Source organism: Typopeltis vanoorti, chromosome 8, assembly GCF_054136105.1.
Source record: "Typopeltis vanoorti isolate ZY-2024b chromosome 8, IOZ_Tvanoo_1.0, whole genome shotgun sequence".
Lineage (NCBI taxonomy): Eukaryota > Metazoa > Arthropoda > Arachnida > Uropygi > Thelyphonidae > Typopeltis > Typopeltis vanoorti.
The window spans coordinates 31,540,415-31,564,146 of record NC_143556.1 but is presented as its reverse complement, the minus strand read 5'-3'; the positions used below and the strand labels follow the sequence as shown (position 1 = coordinate 31,564,146).

At 34.3% G+C, this 23,732-nt stretch overlaps 1 protein-coding gene across 3 annotated transcripts in view; it reads right to left on the bottom strand.

The window, feature by feature from the left end:
* The window catches only part of MED27 (mediator complex subunit 27), a 139,424-nt gene that overhangs the window by 96,700 nt on the left and 18,992 nt on the right, over positions 1-23,732 (bottom strand). For all 3 annotated transcript variants that reach the window (XR_016548665.1, XM_090396611.1, XM_090396613.1), the window contains exons 3-5: positions 23,395-23,525; positions 14,456-14,549; positions 1,878-1,985 (exon numbers count right to left, since the gene is read on the bottom strand). Coding sequence is in view for 2 of the 3 variants with exons in the window: in XM_090396611.1 (XP_090252737.1) it covers positions 1,878-1,985; positions 14,456-14,549; positions 23,395-23,525 (333 nt within the window). In the remaining variant the exon portion in view is untranslated. The remainder of the gene's footprint in view (positions 1-1,877; positions 1,986-14,455; positions 14,550-23,394; positions 23,526-23,732) is intronic.

The following is a 23,732-nucleotide window of genomic DNA, read 5'->3' as shown; positions in this document are numbered from 1 at the left end:
ATTTGTTTCTAATTTCTAATTTTATTTGTTTAGAAATATGTTCAACTATTCTAATTCCTGAGAATCTAGAATTCAATGATAATCCTAGATCAATACCATTTTTAATTTGCAGCTTGATTAAATCTGATAAATCAGACATTGGTCGGTTTCTCTAAACCAAATTATAAACAGAATTAAACATTTTTGAAGTTATCAAAATTTCTTTTTCATTTAGTTTGTCAATTAAATTTGATAATATAGATTCGCTACATTCTTAATTTATTTTTATGATTTCATGAGCAAATGATTCATTATATTTGGATAACTTTTTACGCAAAGATGCGGTTCTTGAGTCTGTAGTGTTTCCATTCGGTTCCATTTTCATTTCTACCCATTCCTTTGATAAGTGACAACTTTTTTTCTCCTTCAACACCCAAGTTTTTATATTTTGAGCAATCATAACATCCTAATTTACCATATTTAACTTCTAACCACTTATACTGCGTTTAGAAATACGATGCTTGCTTCTCGTTCCAGCAATCAGATAAATGATTTTCTTTTTCTCCTCCAACTTGTTGCATCTTCATTGAATCAATGTGCTTATTATCTTCAACTTCATTTTCAACAGCAGCAGAATCAACAGAATCACTTTTCGTTATTTTTTTTCCCAAAAAAATTTAATGAATTTCACTGTCTTTTCATGTTTCACGGGTAAAAATACTTTTACAATTATAAAAATAAAATTTGCGGAATATACAGTTTTTAAATGTATTATTATTTTTAAATTTTAAACACAAACAATTGTTATACATCAGTGTACTGACGAAAACACAGAACTAATGTCCAGTGGAACAACCCGCTGATGACATTTTTACAAACATTTGATTGTCTACTGGTTTTACCATACAATTGGCTACCAAAAGGAAGAAGGGTAAAGATAGAGCATACTATCTTTATTTATTTTCAAACTTTTGTTATAGAGGGCGCATTCATTATAGAGGAGTTGAAACAATAATTCCAAATAATCTATACATTGCTGAACAGAATAATTTTTGTTAGGTTACCATACGAGTTTGTGGCTTAATATATTTCAAAAAATTATGTGTTTTTTTTTAAATAAAAAGTAAACAAGAAGCTCGCAAATTTGAAAAAAATTTAACAAAGGGCTCGCACGAGCCCCTTATAGCTCACCACTGGTTATAGGTAACTGCCATTTCGATAGGGTATTTTCCCTACCTTTACTCAAATGTATAAACTGATAATTTAAGATTATGTAATTAAAATATATTTGTTTCCTGTAGTGAAACTGCAGTGAAATACAAATACTGAAATTCAATATTAAAATGCTATAATGTAACATCCATTGTTCAATCTGCAAGTGCACATAAATTAAAGCTGGTTCAGTTTAAATCATATATATACAAAATCATGAAGAAACTTAAGTGGGATATCTCAACAAGTACAACATGAATATCAATTGTAATATAACAGCATCAATACTAACAAAAAAGCAAATGAGAACCACTATCATCACATTCAGTCAGACACAAATCTACATTTACTCATTTTGGAACAAGAGCATTTTATGGCTATGCCACCAATGAAAGCAAGAAAAGAATTGAACTATAACAACTAACATATATATATTGCATGAATTTTTTATTTTATTTTATTTTTTTAAATTATGAAAACTCAGCTAGATACGAATCCTAGAGCAATACTATTTGACAGCAATGACAACCCATTCATATGACAGACTCTTACTAGTTTATCAAGAATATAAAAAAGTATATACATACGGTACTTTTTAAAATGTTCTTTTAGCCTTACACTATTATAATGTTAAGAAGAACATTAAAAAAAACAAAAACAAATTAAATAAAACTTATTTTCTTTACTTTGCCATCTTCCAACTGGAAATCTTCATTATAGCCTTTAACTACCACCCATTCTATAATCAATCCTCGAAGAATAACTAAGGCTTTCAAAGTTCTAGCCAAAGTAATCTAAAAGAAAAATTAAATTAAATGATTAAAATGTATTTGGGGTAACCAATTTTTACATGTGTTCATTAACTTAAAAAGGTAACATAAAAGCAGTGGAAACAGTTTTAAATGATATCTAAACCTTTTCTATTCACTGTACTTATCTGGACACTGATTGCAGTAGGTGGCTTAAATAAAACAGCAGAATCAGTCTGTGTGAAAGTACTGCAGAATTCTGGTAACATGTTATTGGTATTCTCTTCATTTGGGGGGTAGCAGCAGAGAGGGGGGGGGGGTTGTTGCTAGGTGGCATATTGAGGAAGATTGTCATTATGAGTGCACACAAAAAAAGATACTTAGTTGTTTTTTTTTAAAAAAAGGTCTACGATAAATTATGTTTAGTTTAGTTTTAGATAGATAGTAAATAACTTTAATAACTTTTAATGGGATTATATTGATCAAGTGCATATAATAAACAACTATGTTATACCAACTAGTTTTACCAACTAAGGCTGTTGGCATCTTCAGGGTTGTTTATTATACTTGATCAATATAAATTAAAAGTTATTCCAGAGTTTTATGGTCAAGAAAATTAAATGTTTTTAACATTAACTTTAGTAATTAAGCAGGTTTGACTAATACACTTTTTTATTCATTAAAACTGAATGCTTCTCCAACATGTTTTGCCATGTTGGAGAAGTGTTAATGCTGAAAACATCTTCCTGAAGATGATATCAGCATTAACACAGACAAAAAAAAAATAACAAAAAACTCAAACATTTTCCAACACCTATTATTTCTATAAACTGGCATATACTGGATTGATAGTTTAATCATTTAAATACATGTATCATTAGGCATATCATGTGCAGTCTATACATTGTTGTGCAAACTTTGTATGCTGCTGGCATAGGAGAGGTCGTGAATGTTACATGTATTAATTAATGACTTCCAGATATCATGAAGTACAAGTCCTTGGTTTCTATTTAGTGTACTATCACTCGAAGGCATTTACAAATATACATGACCACAGAGGGATTCAAATCCACAGCCTGGAGAGTGGAAATGCTATCCACTGGACTAACCAGGCCTGAATATTTAAGAGTATGATGTCCTCTGCGCAGAGTAAAAACTCAGTTTAATACCTTGGATTTCAATATCAGGTTAATGCCACTTTCCTTCATAAATTATCCACACAGATGATGAATCAGATATAAGGCAAGTGGCATGTCATGAATACATGACATGCCACTTGCCTTATATCTGATGATACATCAAGCTATCTTCTTGGGTGTCCTTCAATTCTAATATCTACAGTGCACATTAATAGTTGTATCATGAGTGAACTAAGAATCAGACAATCCAGAAATCCTGCTGTAGATCCAAACATGGATCTTCAAGCCACTTCAGGTTGCCAATAAGCAAAGTGACAGTTTCACACAAGGCAAATGAAATTCATCTGCCACATGAAGATATTCACAAACATCCATGATGAGAGTCAAACCCAAGGACTTCTGGTATGAGAATGGATACACTATCTGCTTTGTCAACAACTAGGTCAGTGAATTTCATCAAATAATTATCTGTAGAATTATGAATAGATTTTCCCTTGGTACCTTATCATATTTAATAAACTGAAATAGATGTGTTATACTATTGTAATTTCTCAACTTGTATTAAAGTAAACAATCTAGTTTTGACAACTTATATTTGGTCTGAACCCAGGTTGTTCTTCAAGTTTCTTTTTGATAATTTTTTTTATTCTTGTTTCAACCATGCTCACATATCTACCTGGAAAACCCAGTAAGAAAATTCCTGTGTAATTCTCACATTTTTATTTCTACTTTTATAGATAGACACAATGAAGTATTACTATAATCATCTGGAAACTGACCATCCAACCAATCCATATGAGTTATGCAAAGAAGCCATTTAAATTTGAATACAGTGCAGACAGCACATAAACTTATTAGTAGTTCATTTCTGATTGAGTATTGCTATCTATAACAACTCTCGTATCATTGTAGAAAAATACATGACTTATGCAACCTCCAATACTGTTATGTACGCATTACTGCAATAATGCTATCTGCCACTATCCTAATTTTCTCAATTAATAATATTTCAAAATAATTACACCTAATATCTAGATTTTTTTTTTCTTTTCAATTTTTCATTATCAAATTCCTGATATGTACCCTCATGGAGTGTACAAGATACTATGATAGTAGTAATAGCATGAATAAGTTCATGTCATTACTATCTTCCTATCAATAATTTTCTTGGAGATCTATGCCTCTATTATTAGCCTATTATTTGTCAGGACTCCAATACTGCAGATCTCATATTTTAGTATTCTAAACACATCAATAATCCACCTAGATCTTGATCTTCCTCTGGATATTTTTCCTGACATCAAAAACATCTGCTTTAATTATGTTTTTAGATCAGCTCTTTCTTAACATTTATGAATACTAACGTTCCTTCCTAATAGTTTCATATGACTGCCACATGAAACTACTCTCCCCTATTTTTCTTAGAACTCTCAACAACCATTTTATTTCCAGCCTGACACACAGAACCATAGATAAAATTAGTCTGAACACTCGTATACTGCAAGTTTAGTGTTGGGCTGATTTTTCTCTTTTTCCATATTTATGCAACTGGTTTCCAACCACAGCAGCTTTGCTTATTCTATTGTTTGCCAAAATTGTGCTTAAATAGTTGAAATATTTCACTTGATCTATAGGTTCTCCATTCAAGGTACAGTTGATGTTTTCCCATTTTCCTGCCTATTTTTATAGTTTGTCTTTTAAAGCTGATTTTCATGTCAAATTTGTTTGACATGAAAATCACCACCATATTTTGTCATCTTTGTGATATTTATGTTCTATAGTCCATGAGAATGAATGCCATTAAGAAGAAAGTGAGGGCTAGAATTTTCTCTCAGAGGGTGGTGCATGATTGGAATGGATTGCCACTGGATGTTGTGAGTGCAAGCAGTGTGAATGAATTCAAAAATAAGTATGATAGCTAGTGTGTGTAGCATGTGGCCTCCCTCGATGAGTCTCTGACACCCTGGAGATTTCTCTTAATAATAATAATGATATTCTTAGTGGTCTTATGTTTAGCTACTCTTACCATAGTTAGCTTTCTTACATTTTTTTTTTTTATGTATTCTATTAGAGCATCTATTCACTTGCTTGCTTTGCTAGGAATACATCAAATACTTTTTTGTTGTTGTCTGAGACTATCTCTGACTTCTTGAGTCCACCATGAAGTTGAAAATTTTCTATCCTCCTCCTCCAAACATCACAACCAGGGAGGTTGAATTAATCACTTTCTTTAGATTTTTCCATTGTGTCTCTAAAGTTACATTCTTGTCTAAAGCTTTTATTTATTCATTTATTTTTTTAAATACTACTGGTATTTTAAATTGATATAATATATATACCAACTTGATATATATATATATATATATATATATATATATATATTTTTTTTTTTTGAAAAACTTTTATACATTTAAAACTAAGAATAACCTGTGTTTTACTGGTCATAATACTAGAGGAATTAATCAACCTATTAGTTGTGTAGCTAAAAGATGTGTAGCTTCTTCTTGTTCCTTTTTATCTTACGGTGTCAAGGGTTTTCTATTCATTTAACTGCAACCATACACAAGGATAAGATGATTAAGCCCTATGCCTCCTGGTGTATCCTATGTCTGCAGAAGCGTTGAGCTCTTAAGGCCGGTTTGCTTACTTCCAGGATGAAAAACCCCAAATAAACTAGGGAGAAAAACCTGCAGTCCATGCCCAAGATAAACTAACTTGGCTGTGTCTGAGAAGGATCCTAAATTCCTCACGTCAGCGACGGGAATCGAACCCAGGCATATGGTTGCAAAGTGCATAGCCACTTGGCTAATCACGCAGACACAAGATGTGTAGCTTCATTAAGATAAATGCAAACATTTCTTCACTAATACGTTAATTAATTTAGCATTACCAATAAAACCCACTTCAAAGTTCAGTGGTTGAAATTCTTTTAAACTATTATACAATTTTCTTTTCAATATAATATTCACTTTTATCTTGCTCCAAACTAAAAAGTGATCACTTGCTATTTCAAATTCTCTGTATATGGAGAATTTGAAATAGCAAGTGATTCTGAACCAGTATGAAAATTTCACTATGTATCATAAAGTAGTCAATAAGGTCTTAATTCTCATGTCTTTTCTCCAGTTGAATTTATGTGTATCTTTATGTTAGAGCATGGCATTAGGGAATGGTTAATGCCTGTTTTCTGTGTCATGATCTGAAGTATAGCAGAGATATGTCAACGACATTTTCATAATGTGTCTTGGATCTATTTTCTAATCAGAAGAATTTGTCACATAACTCACCAACCTTCGCACTCTAATTCAGTGTTGAATTAAAGGCAAACAAAGGTTTTTACTATTTCTTTATATATTTGTTAAGGTATCTGAACAAAACACTCAATTTATCAGTTTATAGGAAGACAATAAACACTGGATGTTACTTACAAACAACATCCCATCGCCATCTGGCACAGTAAACAAGCATTATCCATTACCTATGCAAGAGCACTTACAGAATTTCTACTAATATAGATTAAAAAATAAAAAAACGAGTTAGAATACCCGAGTTCCATCCTACCAACATTAATCAAAAAAATCATGTCAATCTCCAAGACCAGGTATCGACAACCTTTTCAGACTCGCAGGACACATTCAACTTTTATTTTTAATAATCGGGCCTCAAGCATTTAATTAAGAGAAAACAGTGCATGAAAAAAATATTTAAGTTATCAATTTTTATTATATCAATCTTATAAAACACAAAAGGGGTGTTTAAGGGTCAAAGCTGTATAACTGAGAGGATACCTCCGCATAACCTTTAAAGGAATGAGAAGAATCGAACAGGGCTTTTGACCTAATGTCCAATCCTCACCTTCTCGTGGTGCACCCTGTTGGGTATCTACCTGGATAGTGAACGAACGAGGATGGGCTGGCAATTTGGGATTTAGCCGACCAAATTGTATTCTTATTGGTTAAACCAAAATAAAAAATGATGGTACGACATGACAAAATATCATGCCGGCTGGGGCGTCGCCCGGTTAAACAAGGCCCCCATTGTTTTCGCTGTTCACCCAGGGAACCAGGGTGAACAGCGAAAAGTCAGCTACTGGAACAAATCTGAAAACAAACCTCAACTCAACATCACCAGAGTTAAAGATCGGTACTATCAACATAAGAAGCCTGAATGGCAAAGAAATGGAGATAGCTGAGGAATTAGATAAGTACCAGATCGACATAATAGGGATGACTGCAACAAAAGAGACAAAAAGTGGTGAGATCTTTCTGAGCAATAAATACAAAATGTTATATTCAGGCAATGACAATCAAGAAAAAGAAGGAGTAGCCATAGTATTCAACACAAAATAAGAGACTAATCTTCTTGAATGGCAGTCAGTCTCAAGTAGAGTAATGTGGGCAAATATGAGAATGGGGAACTGGACAATCAGACTTATTTGTGCCTATGGTCCCACAGAAGGTTCTACTAAGGTAGAAGGAATTTTTTGATTCTTTAGAAAAAGCAACTGACACAACGAAAAAGGAACCGTTGGTCCTTATTGGGGATCTAAATAGCAGAGTAGAAAATGATTGCCAGACATACAAAAATATTTTGGAAAAATTTGGAGAAAAGAGCAAAGCTAATAATAATGGCAAATACCTGTTGAATTTCTGCTCAGGACATGGACTGGTTATTACTAACACCATGTTCCAACATAAAAATGTGCACAAATTCACATGGAGAGAAGAGGCAAGGAATAAGAAAAGACTCATAGACTATGTTATTGTTGATAGTGATGCTTTCTACCTGGTGTAGGGCACCAGCATGTACAGAGGATTTGAAATTGGAAGCAATCACTATTTAGTCTTGAGCAGGATAAAATTGAATTTCATATTGAAAAGAATAACATGTAAGAAAGTTTTAAAGCAAATAAAAGTTGAGCAGCTCTCAGATGTGAACTGTAGATTAAAATACACAAAGATTATTGAAAAAAAAATGAAACAGTTTGAGAACAGAAACCAAACCTTGGAGATTCAGTGGCAAGCCTTGAAGAAAACCCTGATTGATTCAGCCAGAGAGGTATGTGGTGAGGTTGTCTGCAAGGATAGAAAAATCAGAACTCCATGGTGAACACAGGAAGTTAAAGACGCAGTGAAGGAAAAGAAGAAAGCATATCAAAAATTCCTGGCAAATAAGTCAGCTTTTGCTCTTAGAGAATACAGAGACAAATGTAAGAAAGCGAAACACTGTGTAAAACTAGCTAGACAAAAGTCATGGGAGAACTTTGGCAAGAACATACAAATTAAATATCATGAAGGTGGCAAGATATTCTGGAGGTTGTTGAAGAAGCTTAGAAATGGAGGAAAGAGTGCTATAAAAGGAGTTAGAGATGATAAAGGTGACATGAAAACAGGAGAAAAAGATATCTTTGAAGTATGGATTAATTACTTTGAAAAACTGCTAAAAGAAACAAGCAGTGATGATAGCACAGTGGTAAAAAACACTGACCATGCATGCAGTCAGGAATATATATCTATACTTGAAGCAGAAAAAGCCATCTTCTTCTTCTTCTTCTGCAGCTTCTCCCACTTAAGTGGGGTCACTGTTGATGATGAGTCTCCTCCACATCCTCCTGTCTTGGGTTGTCACCACATCCAAGTTCTTCATCCTCAAGTTCTCTTCTAGCAGCTCCCTCCATCTCTTCTTTGTCCGCTCACACTTCCTCCTTCCTTGCACATTTATCTGCATGACCCTTCTTCCCACATATTCGTCGTCCCTCCTCATCGCATGACCAAACCATCTCAACCTTGCCTCCTGTAAAAAAAGCCATCAAAGGCTTGAAATGTACAACGGCAGTAGGAGTAGATGATATTCGACCAAAAATGCTGAAGTATGGTGGTATAAAAGTCTTACAGCAGCTGCACTGCATAGTTCAGAAAGCCTGGACAGAGGGATGAATTCCCAATGATTGGAGTAGAGCTCTAATAGTACTCATATATAAAAAGGGAAATAAAACTGAATGTGAGAATTACAGAGGTATTTCCCTACTGAGTGTTCCTGGCAAGATCTATGCAAGTATACTTGAGAAACGGTTGAGAAGAATTGTGGAAGAAAAGCTTGGTGAAGAACAAGCTGGATTCAGGCCAATTAGAGGCTGTCAGGATCAGATCTTCACTTTACGACAAATAGTTGAGAAAGCATGGGAATATAACAAAGATCTGTTTTTAAGTTTTGTCGATCTGGAAAAGTCATATGACAAGGTGCCAAGAGAGAAGCTATTCAATACACTACAGTTATATGGTGTCAATGGGGCATTATATCAAGCAATACTTAGTCTTTATTTGAGTTGTAAGTCAGCAGTTAGAATTGAAGGAAGTACAGGAAGATGGTTTAATATTAAATCTGGTGTGAGACAAGGATGTACATTATCTCCTCTGTTATTCATTATCTATATGGATCACATTATGAAGGAAAGTGGTATTAAACATGATATCAGAATTGGAGATGTCAATGTCAGCTCTTTGCTTTATGCAGAGGATGTTATACTTCTAAATAAATCCGCTACAAGTTTGCAAGATTCCCTGACTAAATTGAATTACTGCTGTAATAGATATGGTATGAAGGTCAGCATTAAAAAGACAAAGACAATGAAAATAGGCAGAATTGTTGAAAATGTCAACTGTGTTGTGAACCGGGAACCTGTGGAACAAGTAAAACATTTCAGCTACTTAGGCACGAGTTTTACTGAAGATGGTAAATTAAATATGGAAATAGACAACAGACAAATAGACAAAGTTTGTATGGTAGGCAGTCAGTTGAATAAATTCATATGGAATAAGAGAGAAATTATTCGGAACACTAAATTAGCTGTATACAAGCCAGTGTTACACCCTGATAACCTAAGAATGTGAAAATTTCAGTTATCATGATGTAACAGAAGAAGAAATAAAAACCCTGTATAAATAACTAAGTAAGCAAGCTTGTTCCTAAGCAGATATCGTTAAGAGCCTTTGAAAGTAACGAATACATAAAATTAAAAGAAAGAAAAATATGCTTGCATCCAAGTGAAAAATATAGCTGAAATTGTTTGTTGAACTAAAAAAAAAAAAAGGGGGGGGGGAATTTATTACAGTTGTGATATGATAAAATAAGGTTAAGTAAAGCAAAGTAGACTAGCATAGGATTTTGTATGTGAGAGGCTAGTTTTTACACTTGAAATAAGAGATTAAAGATTCCAGTTAATTCTTAGAAAATTTTGGAAAGGGGATTAATTTAGTATAGATGACATAGAGGTTAGCTTAAACAAAAAAAACCAAAGCTCAAGGGCATAATTCACGAATTGAGACTTCGTCACATGTCAGTCGCATGCACATGGACCGCAGAATGTTTTGGCAGAAAAATGCCACTCTAATTGGTCAGTGAAATCGACTCCAGTAAAGGGGGGGGGGGGAAAAGAAATCAAAGAAGGTGCTACTAGGGTCATCATATAAAAGGGTTAGGAACCCCCTCCCATGGGGCTTTTTTACTCAGAGTTTTTTTCACAAGTCTTCGTATAGGTCTCATGCGGTGTTCCTGAGTGATGGGTTAGGAGTTTTCTCCGTCCGACACAATAAGGAAACAAAATGTGCGGGATTTCGATTCCATGTTCCTATTGTAAGAAATGAGGGAAGGTGTTTAGTTAAAAGAAAGAAAATAATGCCAGTGTGTTTCATCATCCAATGATAGTAAAGAGAGAAAGAAATCTATACAGAAGTCAGTACCCACATGGTGATTTTTACAGCCATAGAATGGATGATCCCATGTATGTCCTTGATTGAAGCATGTAAAGTAAAGGTCGTGAAAGCCCATCTTAATGCCAAAAGGAACTTAGGAGTGATAAGTTATAGAAGAGTTCGTTCTAGGAAGGTACAATTGGAAAAGGGTAGAAACCAGTGTAGAAAACCCAAGTAAAAAGGTAATGATAAGAATCTCGTGTCAATTCAAATCTTATGAAACTGTAATCATTGTTCAATACCAGAACAGTTGAAGGGATTAATGAAAATTATACTAGGATTTTAGTACATTTTAGAATAGAATGAGAATAAGCTTGTTACTATTAATTAATAAGTATTCATGTGCCTAGAGATTTATGCATGTACATTGTATTTCATTTAAGAGAGTTTTAAAGGTCAAAAGTGTGAATTAGCTCAGCGAAAGGATAACTTTAATCCATATTGTCATAGTAAGAAAAGTAGAGTAACTGATTATATATGTCACAGGAAGTACAGAATTATAGTGTGATCAAGACCAGTAAGGGTTAGATAAAGGGTCAACTAGTTCTAGGACTATATATGTTTGTTTGTATAGAATCTGTTATGGCGGCATGATCACAATTCCCATATAGGATCTTAGCCTAATGCTTGTGTTTAGCTAGTGTTAATTTGTATTATATATTCTTAGTATTGAATTGAGTTTTATTTGATAAAGAATGAATTGTACCATGTTCAAGAGTTCAATAAAAGTTCAAGAGTTCAACTTTTGTTCAATGAAAATACAGTTGTCTGAGATTGCCGCTCAACGCACCACTTATAACAATGTACGAACCTAATCACGTGGGGGGGGGGGGTTGTTAAGTTACTAGATAATGGTCACGATTGCATATTAGTATTCACACTCAGACATATTTTGGTAATTGCTTCTTGTTTTTGAATTTTATATCTTAAACTAAATGTCCTGAAAGGCGTAGTATAAAATAAATATTTAGGGACACTAAGGGGAGAAGAAGCTTGAATATTTGTATTTGGGTGATATCATGTATATAGATAAGATTTGGATAAAGACAAGTGGAGTTTCACATGTAAGGATAGTTGAAAGCATAATAATCATAAATTGGAACATAACAACAGTGTTCAAACCAGTTTTAACTTATGGATCTGAGAGCTGGGTCAGAAGTAAAACACTTGACCAAAGACTACAGACATGAGAGTCCTGAGAAAGATTAAAGGCGTGAACAGATGGCATCAATGGCAATATCATATTAAAAACGAGGATATTAGGAAAGAACTTGACATTGTCAGCATCCAGGAATGCGTTAGCAGAGCTAATCTCAGGTGGTATGGTCACTTAAACAGAATGGGCGAAGAAAGATTAGCAAAACAAGTGTTCTCTGCCAGGTTGGCAGCAAAACGATCCAGAGGAAGACCAAGATATAGATGGGTTGATACGGTACAAAGTGCCTTAGATGATAGAAATATAAGATCTGATAATGTTGAAGTCTTGACAAGTAACAGACTGATTTGGAGGAAAATTGTAGATAGGAAGTTACTAATGATGTAAATTTTTCATGTTATACTATCATATCCTGTACACCCCTTGAGGGTACATGTCAGGAATTTGATGATGACGACGATGATAAAACACAGAAATATTTATAGTACGAAATTACAACATTCTTGTAATGATGTCTGATATTATATTCTTTCATAACAGCAACACTTTTATGACAAATAAAACAAAGGAGCTTACCCCAATTTTCGATAAATAAATATTTGCTGTTCCAGTCATCATTAAACTTTCTTTCTTCATCTGCAATTTTACGTTTTCTTGAACCCATTTTTGAAATTATTTTTAACAACATATATCCTCTGAAAGAAATAGTTGATGTTATTGAATTTTAAAAGACGGACCAGGGAAAGCGGCTGTAAAAGTGGGCCGCCAAAATCTCGGTTCTCGTCGGATGAAGTCGCCTTTGTTATCCCCACTCATGATGACTCACATGATTGACTTGCACCAAGTTGCATGACGATATCACGAAGTATAGGATAAAGCCAACAGCCCAAAATGTACGTTTGGGCTGTCGGTTGCTGACTCCTGTCCAAGACAATTGGATGAGCAGGAAAATCAAGACTTTAGAGGAACAGTGATTCTCCCACACACACACACACACACACATATATATATATATATATAAATAACGAGTCGCATATAAAATAACAAGGATATTGCATGAATAAAATATAACAGTTGCCTTCTACCCCATCAAAAAGATCTCTAATCACCTAAAAAATCCCAAACCTATCCGTATCCATCTGCCTGTTAAAAAACTGGGTACCTACAAGATCAGCTATAACTGAATTTAGACAGGTCAGAGGTTATGCCAATGTGAACACTTCAAGGATATCGAGAACAAAATAAAACACTAATCAGAGCTGGCAGCACATACAATTGAAACAAAACATCAAGTATTATGACAACAAACAAAAATGCTCCACACAGATAAAAAATTTTTTCAGGAGTGTTCAGCTGAAATTATGAAACATCCTCTACAGGGAAAAAAAACGAACAAGGGATAATTTTACATGAGATCTGGTCTTCTCTAATTCATCATGACATGCATGTAGTTACCAGCAGTATGTAGCAGTCCACGAACCAGCAAACATTGTCATAGTAAATGAGTACTTTCCATTATTATTCATGTTCAAATATGTTAAATGTTATTGTCTGTTTTTTAGTTTATTCATGGAATCTCCTGATGATGTGAAACAAAAGATTTTCACAGAACTAGTCAAATAATCAATAAAATTAGTTTACTATCCCCATCTGATTATTTAATTGTGGAGTAATACCAGCAAAAACATTCCACAAAAGTCTACACAATGAAAAAACTACCAAGTTTAATGGGAAGACTACTAGAAAATAGTGACTCTACAATTATATAAACATGAAACTAAGTGATCTTTCTTCATCCAATCCAGCAATGTACAAATGATATTTGTACATTGAGTGAAATCATGAAATTTGATCACATCATTATTTCAAATTGCCTCATGCAAGAAGTTTGTGTTTACATGTCAAATACTACAGCCATTCCTTCCTTCCTTGATCACGGATGCTGGAAGATAATATGCTTATTATTTAGAAGTATCTCACCTATTCTTCATCTTCTTTGTCTCAGTAAAACTAATTACGGTAACATGATATTTCTGTAATTTTTCTGCTGACTCCACTCTTTTCTGTTAATGTTTCTAATGAAGATGATGCCTATCTTCAATTCTGTTGAGCGAGGTTGTTTCGATGGCACATTTTTCACTATTCCGCCTTGAGACCCTGACAAAAATAGTGTGGCGGGAAGGGGGGGGGGGGAGACTTGTTTAATCTGGCAATACCCCAACTGGCATAATATTTCATCAAGTTGTAATCATTATTTCAATTTGTGATTTAAGTCAACACTGGGGTGAACCACAAGATGAGGACTGTATCTGATTAGAACACTGTCAGCTCTACATTCCTTACAGCTTATGTGGAGGTCTCTTTTCATATCTACTCATGCCAGGCCTGCTTAAGTCACAATAATTAATTTTAATTATCAATAATTATTTTAATATAATAATGCTGAAAATTATAAAAACTATGTTTTACTTTCAATATAGCAGAAGAACCACATGGTCGCAGAATTTCTATTGCCATATCAGGAAACTGTCTACTGAGCTCTGATGTAAAAGTGTCAACATTTCTGTAAAACAATAAAATATAAATAAATAATAAAAATAAAATAAGGTGATATTATACTGAATATTTTATAGAAGAAAAAAAAAAAGCTTCAATGAAATAGTACCCTCAAATCATACTTCCTAATACCTATGATCATTTGTAAAGCTCACCTACAAAAGGCTGTTAGACTAATACATTAGCATTAGTGCTAATGTATTAATCTAACAGTCTAACTGTGAGTAGGCTTAGATAATCTAGAAACCTTACTCTAGAGAAGAAATGAACTTTTTTCAAACCACTTCAGGCCTCCAATAAGCAAGGTAGTGTCTTATACCACGTAATGAAATTCATCTAAAGACATTCACAAAACATACATACCCACGGTGGGATTCATTTGAAGGTGGAGAGAATAGATGCACTAACTACTTGGTTAAACATACTGGCAAGTTCAAAAGTTCACTATCCCATAATCGTTCTCTTAATAAATTACCCAGCCTGGTTAGCATATCTGCTCTCCAGCCAAAAGGCTGAGGGTTCGAATCCCACTGTGGGCATGAATGTTTGTGATTGTCTGTGAAAATACTAATGGTGGTGGCCGGCATTAGATGGCGTTTGTGTAGATGATGAAGGTAGTTGCAGTTGGTGGAGATGGGGAGTTGTAGAGTAGGTGCCCTCCCTCGATGAGTCATTGGACTCCTTGGAGGTGTTACGTAATAATAATAAATTCCAAAGGATACAATTTTAAGTTGTCCACTGGTAGCCTTACTCCTGCATCATTTTGTTATTTATATGTGATAAGGAAAATTGTAAATCCAAAGATGAAACATTTGCATACTTAATAAAACAAATTTCTTGTCTCACTTTCTCATATTCCTCAAGCTGTATTACATTTATGAGCTGCCTTAGTATACTGCAATATAAAGGTCAATTGGAAAATACTACTTAAATTTTTTGCTCAGGTAATTTTTATAAGCATGTTACCAAACTTTTCTCAACCAACTACATTGAGTATCTCAATGCAGTGTGCATATACACACAAAATTGCAATCTTCCCTCTTAAATTTACATTACTTTAAGGGGAAAAAGTAATGTAATATTTAATGACATAAAAAAAAAAAATCCCAGATTTTCAAAAGCACTTATGTTGTAAAGCATTCTAAATGTTTCATCTCAATGAGAAAAGAAAAATCAGGTATCTCACCTCAAAAAATGTAAACTCCTCTGCAGAACTCTTCATCTTTTTAGAGGTACAGAGACCAACAGGTTATCCCCCCCCACCTCTCTTTTTTTAAAAAATTAAATAGCAGATCAAGTCTCCCAAAGCATAACAAACAGCATCTACTGCAGAGTCTATCAATTCCATACAATGATATCACTAACTTTGCCATATTACTAAAGGAACAAAACATCAAAGTAGCTGAAAAACCTATCCAGAAAATCCAAAGTCTTTTTAAGATTGCCAAAAGACAGCAAACAACCCCTTTCAAAAACACTCAGAAGTCTATAAAATTCACTGCTTGTACCATTTATCAGGCAGTGGTCATACTAGTAGAAATTTTGAGCTTAGAAAATGATCATCCTTAGTGATGTAGCTGATGAAAGAAAGGGAAAACTCAGGTCTAAGCACACTTTTCTTCCACAAGCCACAATGTCCTATTTAGAACAGAACTAAATGGTGTATCAAAGAAACCAATGAAATGATACACTTTTCATAGTTCCCTAAAATAGGAACCATCTTTAATTCTAGGTGTTGTCTAGAAGTCTCCAATATAATCTCTAATCACCAGAGTTTATTTAAGCCAACAATCATCTACAGACTCTCCAAGAGAACAGATAATATATGCCAGCCTGGTTGGCTGAGTGGTTAGCATATCTGCTCTCCAGCCAAAAGACTGCGGGTTCAAATCCCACCGTGTGCATGGTTGTTTGTGATCGTCTGTGGAAATACTAGTGGTGGTGGTAGAAGGTAGATGGCATTGGTGTAGCTGCAGTTATTGTAGTTGGTTGACAGTTGCAGAGTAGGTGCCCTTCCTCGATGAGTCTTTGGACTGCTCGTAGATGTTACGTAATAATAATATGCCCTGTTTATAATTTGTACCTCTTATTTTTCCCCATAATGGTTTGTACTGTTAATTATGAAGTTTCAGATTAAACACTTTTTTTTGTGTGTGTGTGGGTTCTTTAAATATGCCAGCCTAGGTGGCCAAATGTACAGCCTCTCTGCTCTCCAACCAATAGGGCACAAGTCTGAATCCCATTATGGGTGAATGTCTCTGAATGGCTTTAGGTAGAGATGAATTTCATTCCCACACTCCTTATTGAAGGCCTGAAGTGACTTGAAAAGTTTGTCTGGTATCTAGGATTTCTGAATTATTTAAAAAATAAATAAAACTACAAAAAAAATTAATTTAAAAAACCTCCACAGTCCTGATGTACTGTAGATTTACAAGCTTTGTGGGCAAGAGTTGCCCATCAGTGAAATCAGTCAGCTTAATAACCACCGTAAAACTAAATGAATTAAAAAATCTCAGTTTTTTATTTTTCATCATCATCAAATTCCTGACAGTACCCTGAAGAGGTATACAGGATATGATAGTACTACATGAAAAATTAACATCATTACTAACTTCCTATTTACAATTTTCCTCCAAATCAATCTGTAACCTGTCAAGACTCCAACATTGTCAGATCTTATATTTCTATCTTCTAAGGCACTTTTAACCGTATCAATCCACCTATATCTTGGTCTTCCTCTGGGTCTTTTTCCTGCCAACTTGGCAGAGTAGACTTGTTTTGCTAATCTTTCTTCTCCCATTCTGTTTAAGTGACCATACCACCTGATATTAGCTCTGAAGACATTCCTGGATGCAAACAATGTCAAGTGCTTTCCTAATTTCATCATTTTTAATACGTTATTGCCAGTGATGCCATTCACGCCTCTAATCTTTTTCAGGACTCTCATATCTGCAGTCTCCAGCCCTTAGTCAAGCGTTTTTACTTCTAACCCAGTTCTCCAAACTGTTCTTCATCTTCAGTGTGTAGTAGAGATTCCACAGTTCATTGTTATTAATGCTAGTGCAACTTAACAAGACTTTACTTTTGAGGTCTTGTTATGGTGCATAGTTTTTTCAAAAAAAAACAAATTTAGGAAAAAAAAAGAAAAACAAAAACAAGGATTTGACTTTTGAAATAAAGTTTTTGGTGCTGTCTTCCATTACCAAAAAAGTTTTTAAAAATCTTTAACCAATATCATCATCATCAAATTCCTGACATGTTCCCTCAAGAGGTGTATATTATAGTATGATAGTACTTATATGAAAGACTTAAATCATTACTAACTTCCTATCAATAATATTCCTCCAAATCAACTGGTAGTTGTCAAGACTCCATCATTATCAGATCTTATATTTCTGTCTTCTAAGATATAATATCATCTTAGAAGACAGAAATCAATCCACTTATATCTTAGTCTTCCTCTGGGTCGTTTTCCTGCGAACCTGGCAGAGAACACCAGTTATGCTAATCTTTCCCCTCTCATTCTGTTTAAGACCATATAGCCTGAAATTAGCTCTGCTAACACATTCCTGGATGCTAACAATGTCAAGTACTTTTCTAATATTCTTGTCTTTAATATGATATTGCTACTGATGCCATCTGTTCATGTCCCTAATCTTTTTCAGGACTCTCATATCTGCAGTCTCTAGTCTTTAGTCAAGTGGTTTATTTCTGACCCAGTTATTAGATCCATAAGTTAAAATTGGCTTGAACTGTGTTGTATACAGCTAATTTAGTGTTTGGACTAATTTCTCTCTTATTCCATATAAATTTATTCAGTTGACTTCCTACCACACCAGTTTTCTGTTGTCTATTTCCATATTTAATTTACATGGTGTCACCTTTATATCTCTAATTCCTTTTATAGCACTCTTTCCTCATTTCTGAGCTTTTTCAACAACTCTCAGAATATCTTGCCACCTTCTTGATATTTATTTTCTATGTTCTTTCCAAAGTCTTCCCATGACTTTTGTTTAACTAGTTTTACACAGTGTTTAGCTTTCTTACATTTGTCTCTGTATTCTCTAAGGAGCACAAGCTGACTTATTCATCAGGAACTTTTGATATGCTTTCTTCTTTTCCTTCACTGCCTCTCTAACTTCCAGTGTCCATCATGGAGTTCTGATTTTTCTATCCTTGCAGATAACCTCACCATATGCCTTGGCTGAATCAATCGATGTTTTATTCAGGATTTGCCACTGAATCTCCAAGGTTTGATTCCTGTTCTCAAACTCTCATTTTTTTCTTGAATAATGTTTATGTACTTAAGTCTAGTTCACATCTGAAAGCTGCTCAACTTTTACCAATACATATATTTTTAAAATATTTTTCTGTTATATCTCAAAAATTTAATCATCATCATAATCAAATTTCTGATTTGTACATTCCAGGAGTGTACAGGATACTATGATAATACATCATGATTAATTTTACATTATTATTAATAACTTCCTATCAACATACTTATTCTAGATTAGTTTATTATTTGTCGGGACTCTGATACTTTCACATCTTATATTGCAATCATCTAATGTTGGCATATACCTGTTTTTGCCAACCATTTCTCTCCCATTCTGTCTAAGTAACCATACTATACTACCTTAGTTTACCCATGCTCACATATTCTTGAATGTCAAAAATGTCTAGTTCCTTCCTAATATCTTCATTTAACCCCCCAACCGGCCACAACGTCTATAGACGTTCAGCTAAATCTGGATAGGAAGCTCTAACACCCATTGAATAACATGGATAAGAAGTGCAATTTGGTGTCACTATTTCATCCACATCGACCAGTAGGGAGGTTAATGATTCTTCCAATGATGCCATCTGTTAATTTTTCAAAATTTTTGTCAGAACTCTCATATTTGTGCTGGTCTTTGATCAAATACTTTTCTTCAGCCAAACTCTCATATACATAAGTTAAAGTATACAGTATACAAAACACTGTATACTGCAAGTTAAAATAATGTTAGAATACTGTTTTGTATACTGCAAGTTAAGTATTTAGATGTTTTCTATTTTACTGTCTTCTATTGTATATTCCCATTCCTATATTCTATTGATTTTACTGTCTTCTATTGTATATTCCCATATGCCATCTTCACTAAAATCTTTGCCTAAATAGCAGAACTGACTGATTAATTGATCTGTGGTTTTATAGTGCAAGGATAGGTCATACTGCACCAGGACATAGGTTACAGTTGTACACAGGGTATTAATAAATAAAGAAAGAAATACCTATAGGGAGACAAATTAGTGAATAAGATAAAATGTATGTACCAAGTGTAAAATAACTGTATATTAAAGGTATTAATAAACAGTTATCTACACAAGGAATTAATAGTTATAGGAAGATAAATAAGTAAATAAAATGCATGCACAAATTTTAGTATCTACAATGCAGTATCTAAATATAAACAAATTTACAATCAAATGTGTTTAATAATGTTATTTGTGAAAAAGTAAAAATGTTCATTCTCTTCATGCAGGGAGATGGCTAGAACAAATTCCTGCTCTTACTGCAGTAAGGTTGGAAGATGTTATATCTAATACATTAAGTCACAAGGCCTCAGCCATGGGGAGATTGACTAAGAAAAAGAGAATTCAATTTAAAGTGTTCTAAAGACCTGCACTGGATTTATTTAGGAGTAAGCTCTTTGCTTTATGCAGATATCAGAGTTCAGTATCACTAATTTTGATGTCATGTTTAATGCCACTTTCCATCATAACATGATCAATAGCTTTTCTCTTGGCATCTATCTTATCGAATGCCTTTTCCAGATTTATAAGAACTTAAATATAAATCCTTGTTATATTCCCTCGATTTCATGACTATTCATTTTAAAGTAAACTGCGCGACTTCATAATATATCACCACGTATTCTGAAGGAATGTGCCAGTGAGTTGGCATCTGCCTTGACATATTTTTTTTAATATGACTCTTGCACTGGGTTGAGTTCCAAAGGAGTGGAAGGAGGGTAAGATTGTGCCACTTCATAAGGGAGGTGATAGAACTCAAGCATCAAATAACCACAATACCTGACACCTATCTGTGTGTCAGGTATTGTGGTTAAGTTGTTGGAGAAGCTGGTGAGAACTAGGATCCAGAATTGGGTTGACAACAATGGTATTATCTTTGATGGACAGCATGGATTTGCTAAAGGGAGGTCATATTTTAGTAATCTACTTACTTATTACAATAAGGTGACGGCTTCCTTGGACAGAGGAGAGGGATACACAGTAGTAGTATACTTAGATTTTTCAAAGGCTTTTGATAGATTACCGCATGATAAGCTGATAGTCAAACTAGAGCGGATGGAGTTGGATATTAGATTAGTGCATTGGATCGGAGACTGGTATCAGCAAGTTGTGCATGGGGGAGCAACATCCTGAAAGAGGAAAGTCACTAGTGATGTATCGTGGGGACTGTTTTAGGGCCACTGCTGTTTATCCTGTATGTTAACGATAGTGGCGAAGATTTGGATGGGGATATTCAGTTGTTTGCAGATGATGCAAAGTTGGAATGAACTATGAAGAGTGGAGAAGACATTGTGGCCTTACAAGAAGACTTGAATAGATTGAGTGAATGGGCACGGGGATGGGGATGCGAGTTCAATGCTGCAAAACATAAGGTTTTGAAATTTGGGAAACAAAGATGGGATGCAGAATTTATGCTTGGTGGAGATACATTGTTGGAGGTGGAGGAAATAAGAGATCTTGGAGTGATAGTGCATAAGGATCTGAAATTTAGGGGACACATTACCAAAACTGTGAGGACAACACAAAGAATTCTGGGAATGATGCAGAGGACACTGACTTGTAGAAGTAAGGAGATTCTTGTTCCATTGTATAAGGCTCTGATTAGGCCACACATGGAGTACTGTGCACAGATATGGTTACCTAGTTTTCAAAAAGATGAAGATATGTTGGAAAGGGTCCAGAGGCGAATAACTAAGGTAGTTTCTGATCTCTGGAATGTCAAATATGAGGAAAGGTTGAGAACATGCAAGTTACAGTCTAGTGGATGGGGGGGGGGAGGGAGGCTGATATGATAGAGACCTACAAGTTAGTAAGGGGGTTGTTATAGGATCAATGTTGGAGAGGTTTTATAGAAAATGGTGGGAGATCGGGGAGAACCAGAGGTCATCACTGGAAGCTGTATAAGGAGGGTATGAGCAGGGGAGTGAGAAGCAGGTTTTTTACATGCAAAGTTGTGAATAATTGGAATGCCTTGCCTAAGAGGGTGATGTCTGCAGAGAATTTGAGTGTGTTTAAGGCATAGTATAATGAGCTTTGTGTATAACAAAAGGACCTCCTAGATAAGTCTTTGACTCCATGAGGTCTTGGGATAATAATAGTAAAAATAATTAGTTTTATAGTGGTGTATGCAGTAATGAGAGAGCAAAAGCAGGAGAAGCATTGATGGCACACAGAAGTAGTTAATTATATTTACTGGCATGGAAACAAACAAAAATTATGATTTCATTATGAAGGTATCAATCATTGGAGTATATGCATCAATAATGAAAACTTTAATGTCTCCTGCAAGAAATAAACACGGTAAATACGTCTCTCTGTTAGTGATGGGTGACTTAAATGCTACAATTAGATTCCAGCCTGGTTGACAGTGTGGTTAGCGTATTCGCTCTCCAGCCAAAAGGCTGCGGGTTCAAATCCCACCATGGGCATGGATGTTGGTGATTGTCTGTGAAAATACTAGTGGTGGTGGGTGGTAGATGGCATTTGGTGTAATGATGATGGTAGTTGCAGTTCGTTGTAGTTGGTGGATTGAGAGGTGGAGACAGAGTTGTAGAGTAGGTGCCCTCCCTCAATGAGTCTTTGGACTCCCTAGAGGTGTCACATAACAACAATAAAATTAGCAATAGTAAAATTAATTCAATCAATCAATATTTTATATTTTTATATATATATATATTTTTATATATATATATATAGTGAGCAAACAATTAATAGAAATTGGAATTTATGTAGTTTATAATGATTTTAAAATTACACATTCTTCCCACCCAAAGACTTTCACAAATACACTCAGACAGAAAGACGACACAGTTGTGTAGCAGACTGTATAATCGAAAATAACCAAATTTGTTCTTGACAGAAAGTTTCCAGAAGCTTTGAAATGGAAACTGACCACTTTCTTATCAGTTTCACGAATTCAATTTTCCTCCACAATGGCTGAAAATAATGAAAGCACAAATGAAAGATTATTCCTTCAAAGTCAGTCTCTTAAGACTTGTGTTTTAAGCAGAGTTAATAAATTAATAGAAGATACACCAATCAGTGAATCAATTGAACAGAATGGTTAAATAGGCAGAAGATAAAAGAAATGCTTTCGAAAAGTGCATCAACCCAATAAATTGAAGATAAATTGAGCACAACAGAAAGAAATCTAGTCAAATGGAAACTGTAGTTAATATATAGGACATTTTTGTATGATTTTACAGTGCCATAGTACTTGATGTTTTGTTTCTGTTGAACAATCTACAGTCCTGATTTGTGTTTACGTTTTTTCTCCATATCCTTGATGCACTATGATATGTATCTCTCTTTTAACTGGCCTGATGCCTCACAAGGTAAATTCCACTGCTAGTTTGCTGCATTCTTTTGTGATGGAACACAAAAGAATGCAGCAAAGTGGTATATTTATAATATCTCCTGATCTACATTAATTTACAATTATTATCAAATTAAGGTAAAACTTTTTCTAAATTCATATATTTCAATAAGTGCCAAACGAAGATTTCAAATAATTAGATTTGCTTTTGTATTTAAAATATAAATAATTAACTTACTGCTGTGAAACATTATGTCCATTATGTTGTGGTTTACGTCCTCTTTTTGCAGTAAGCAAAGGACTAATGTTTGATCTTTTTAAAGAATTCTGGGTAAGGATGGCAGAGGCATGGCTTGTGTGTTCATGTACCTAATATAAAATAAAACAGTCTTTAAGTTCTTTTTAACTGCAATTTTTCCCTTATTATTAATAAAACAGTATTAAAAAAAGGTAAGAAAATATCAATTTCTCACCAAGTTGTTAAGTATTATTATAAGAAACCTCCAAGGACTCATAGAGGAAGGCCACATATCGCTCACACCATGTCATACCCCCACTTGAATTCAGCACATTACC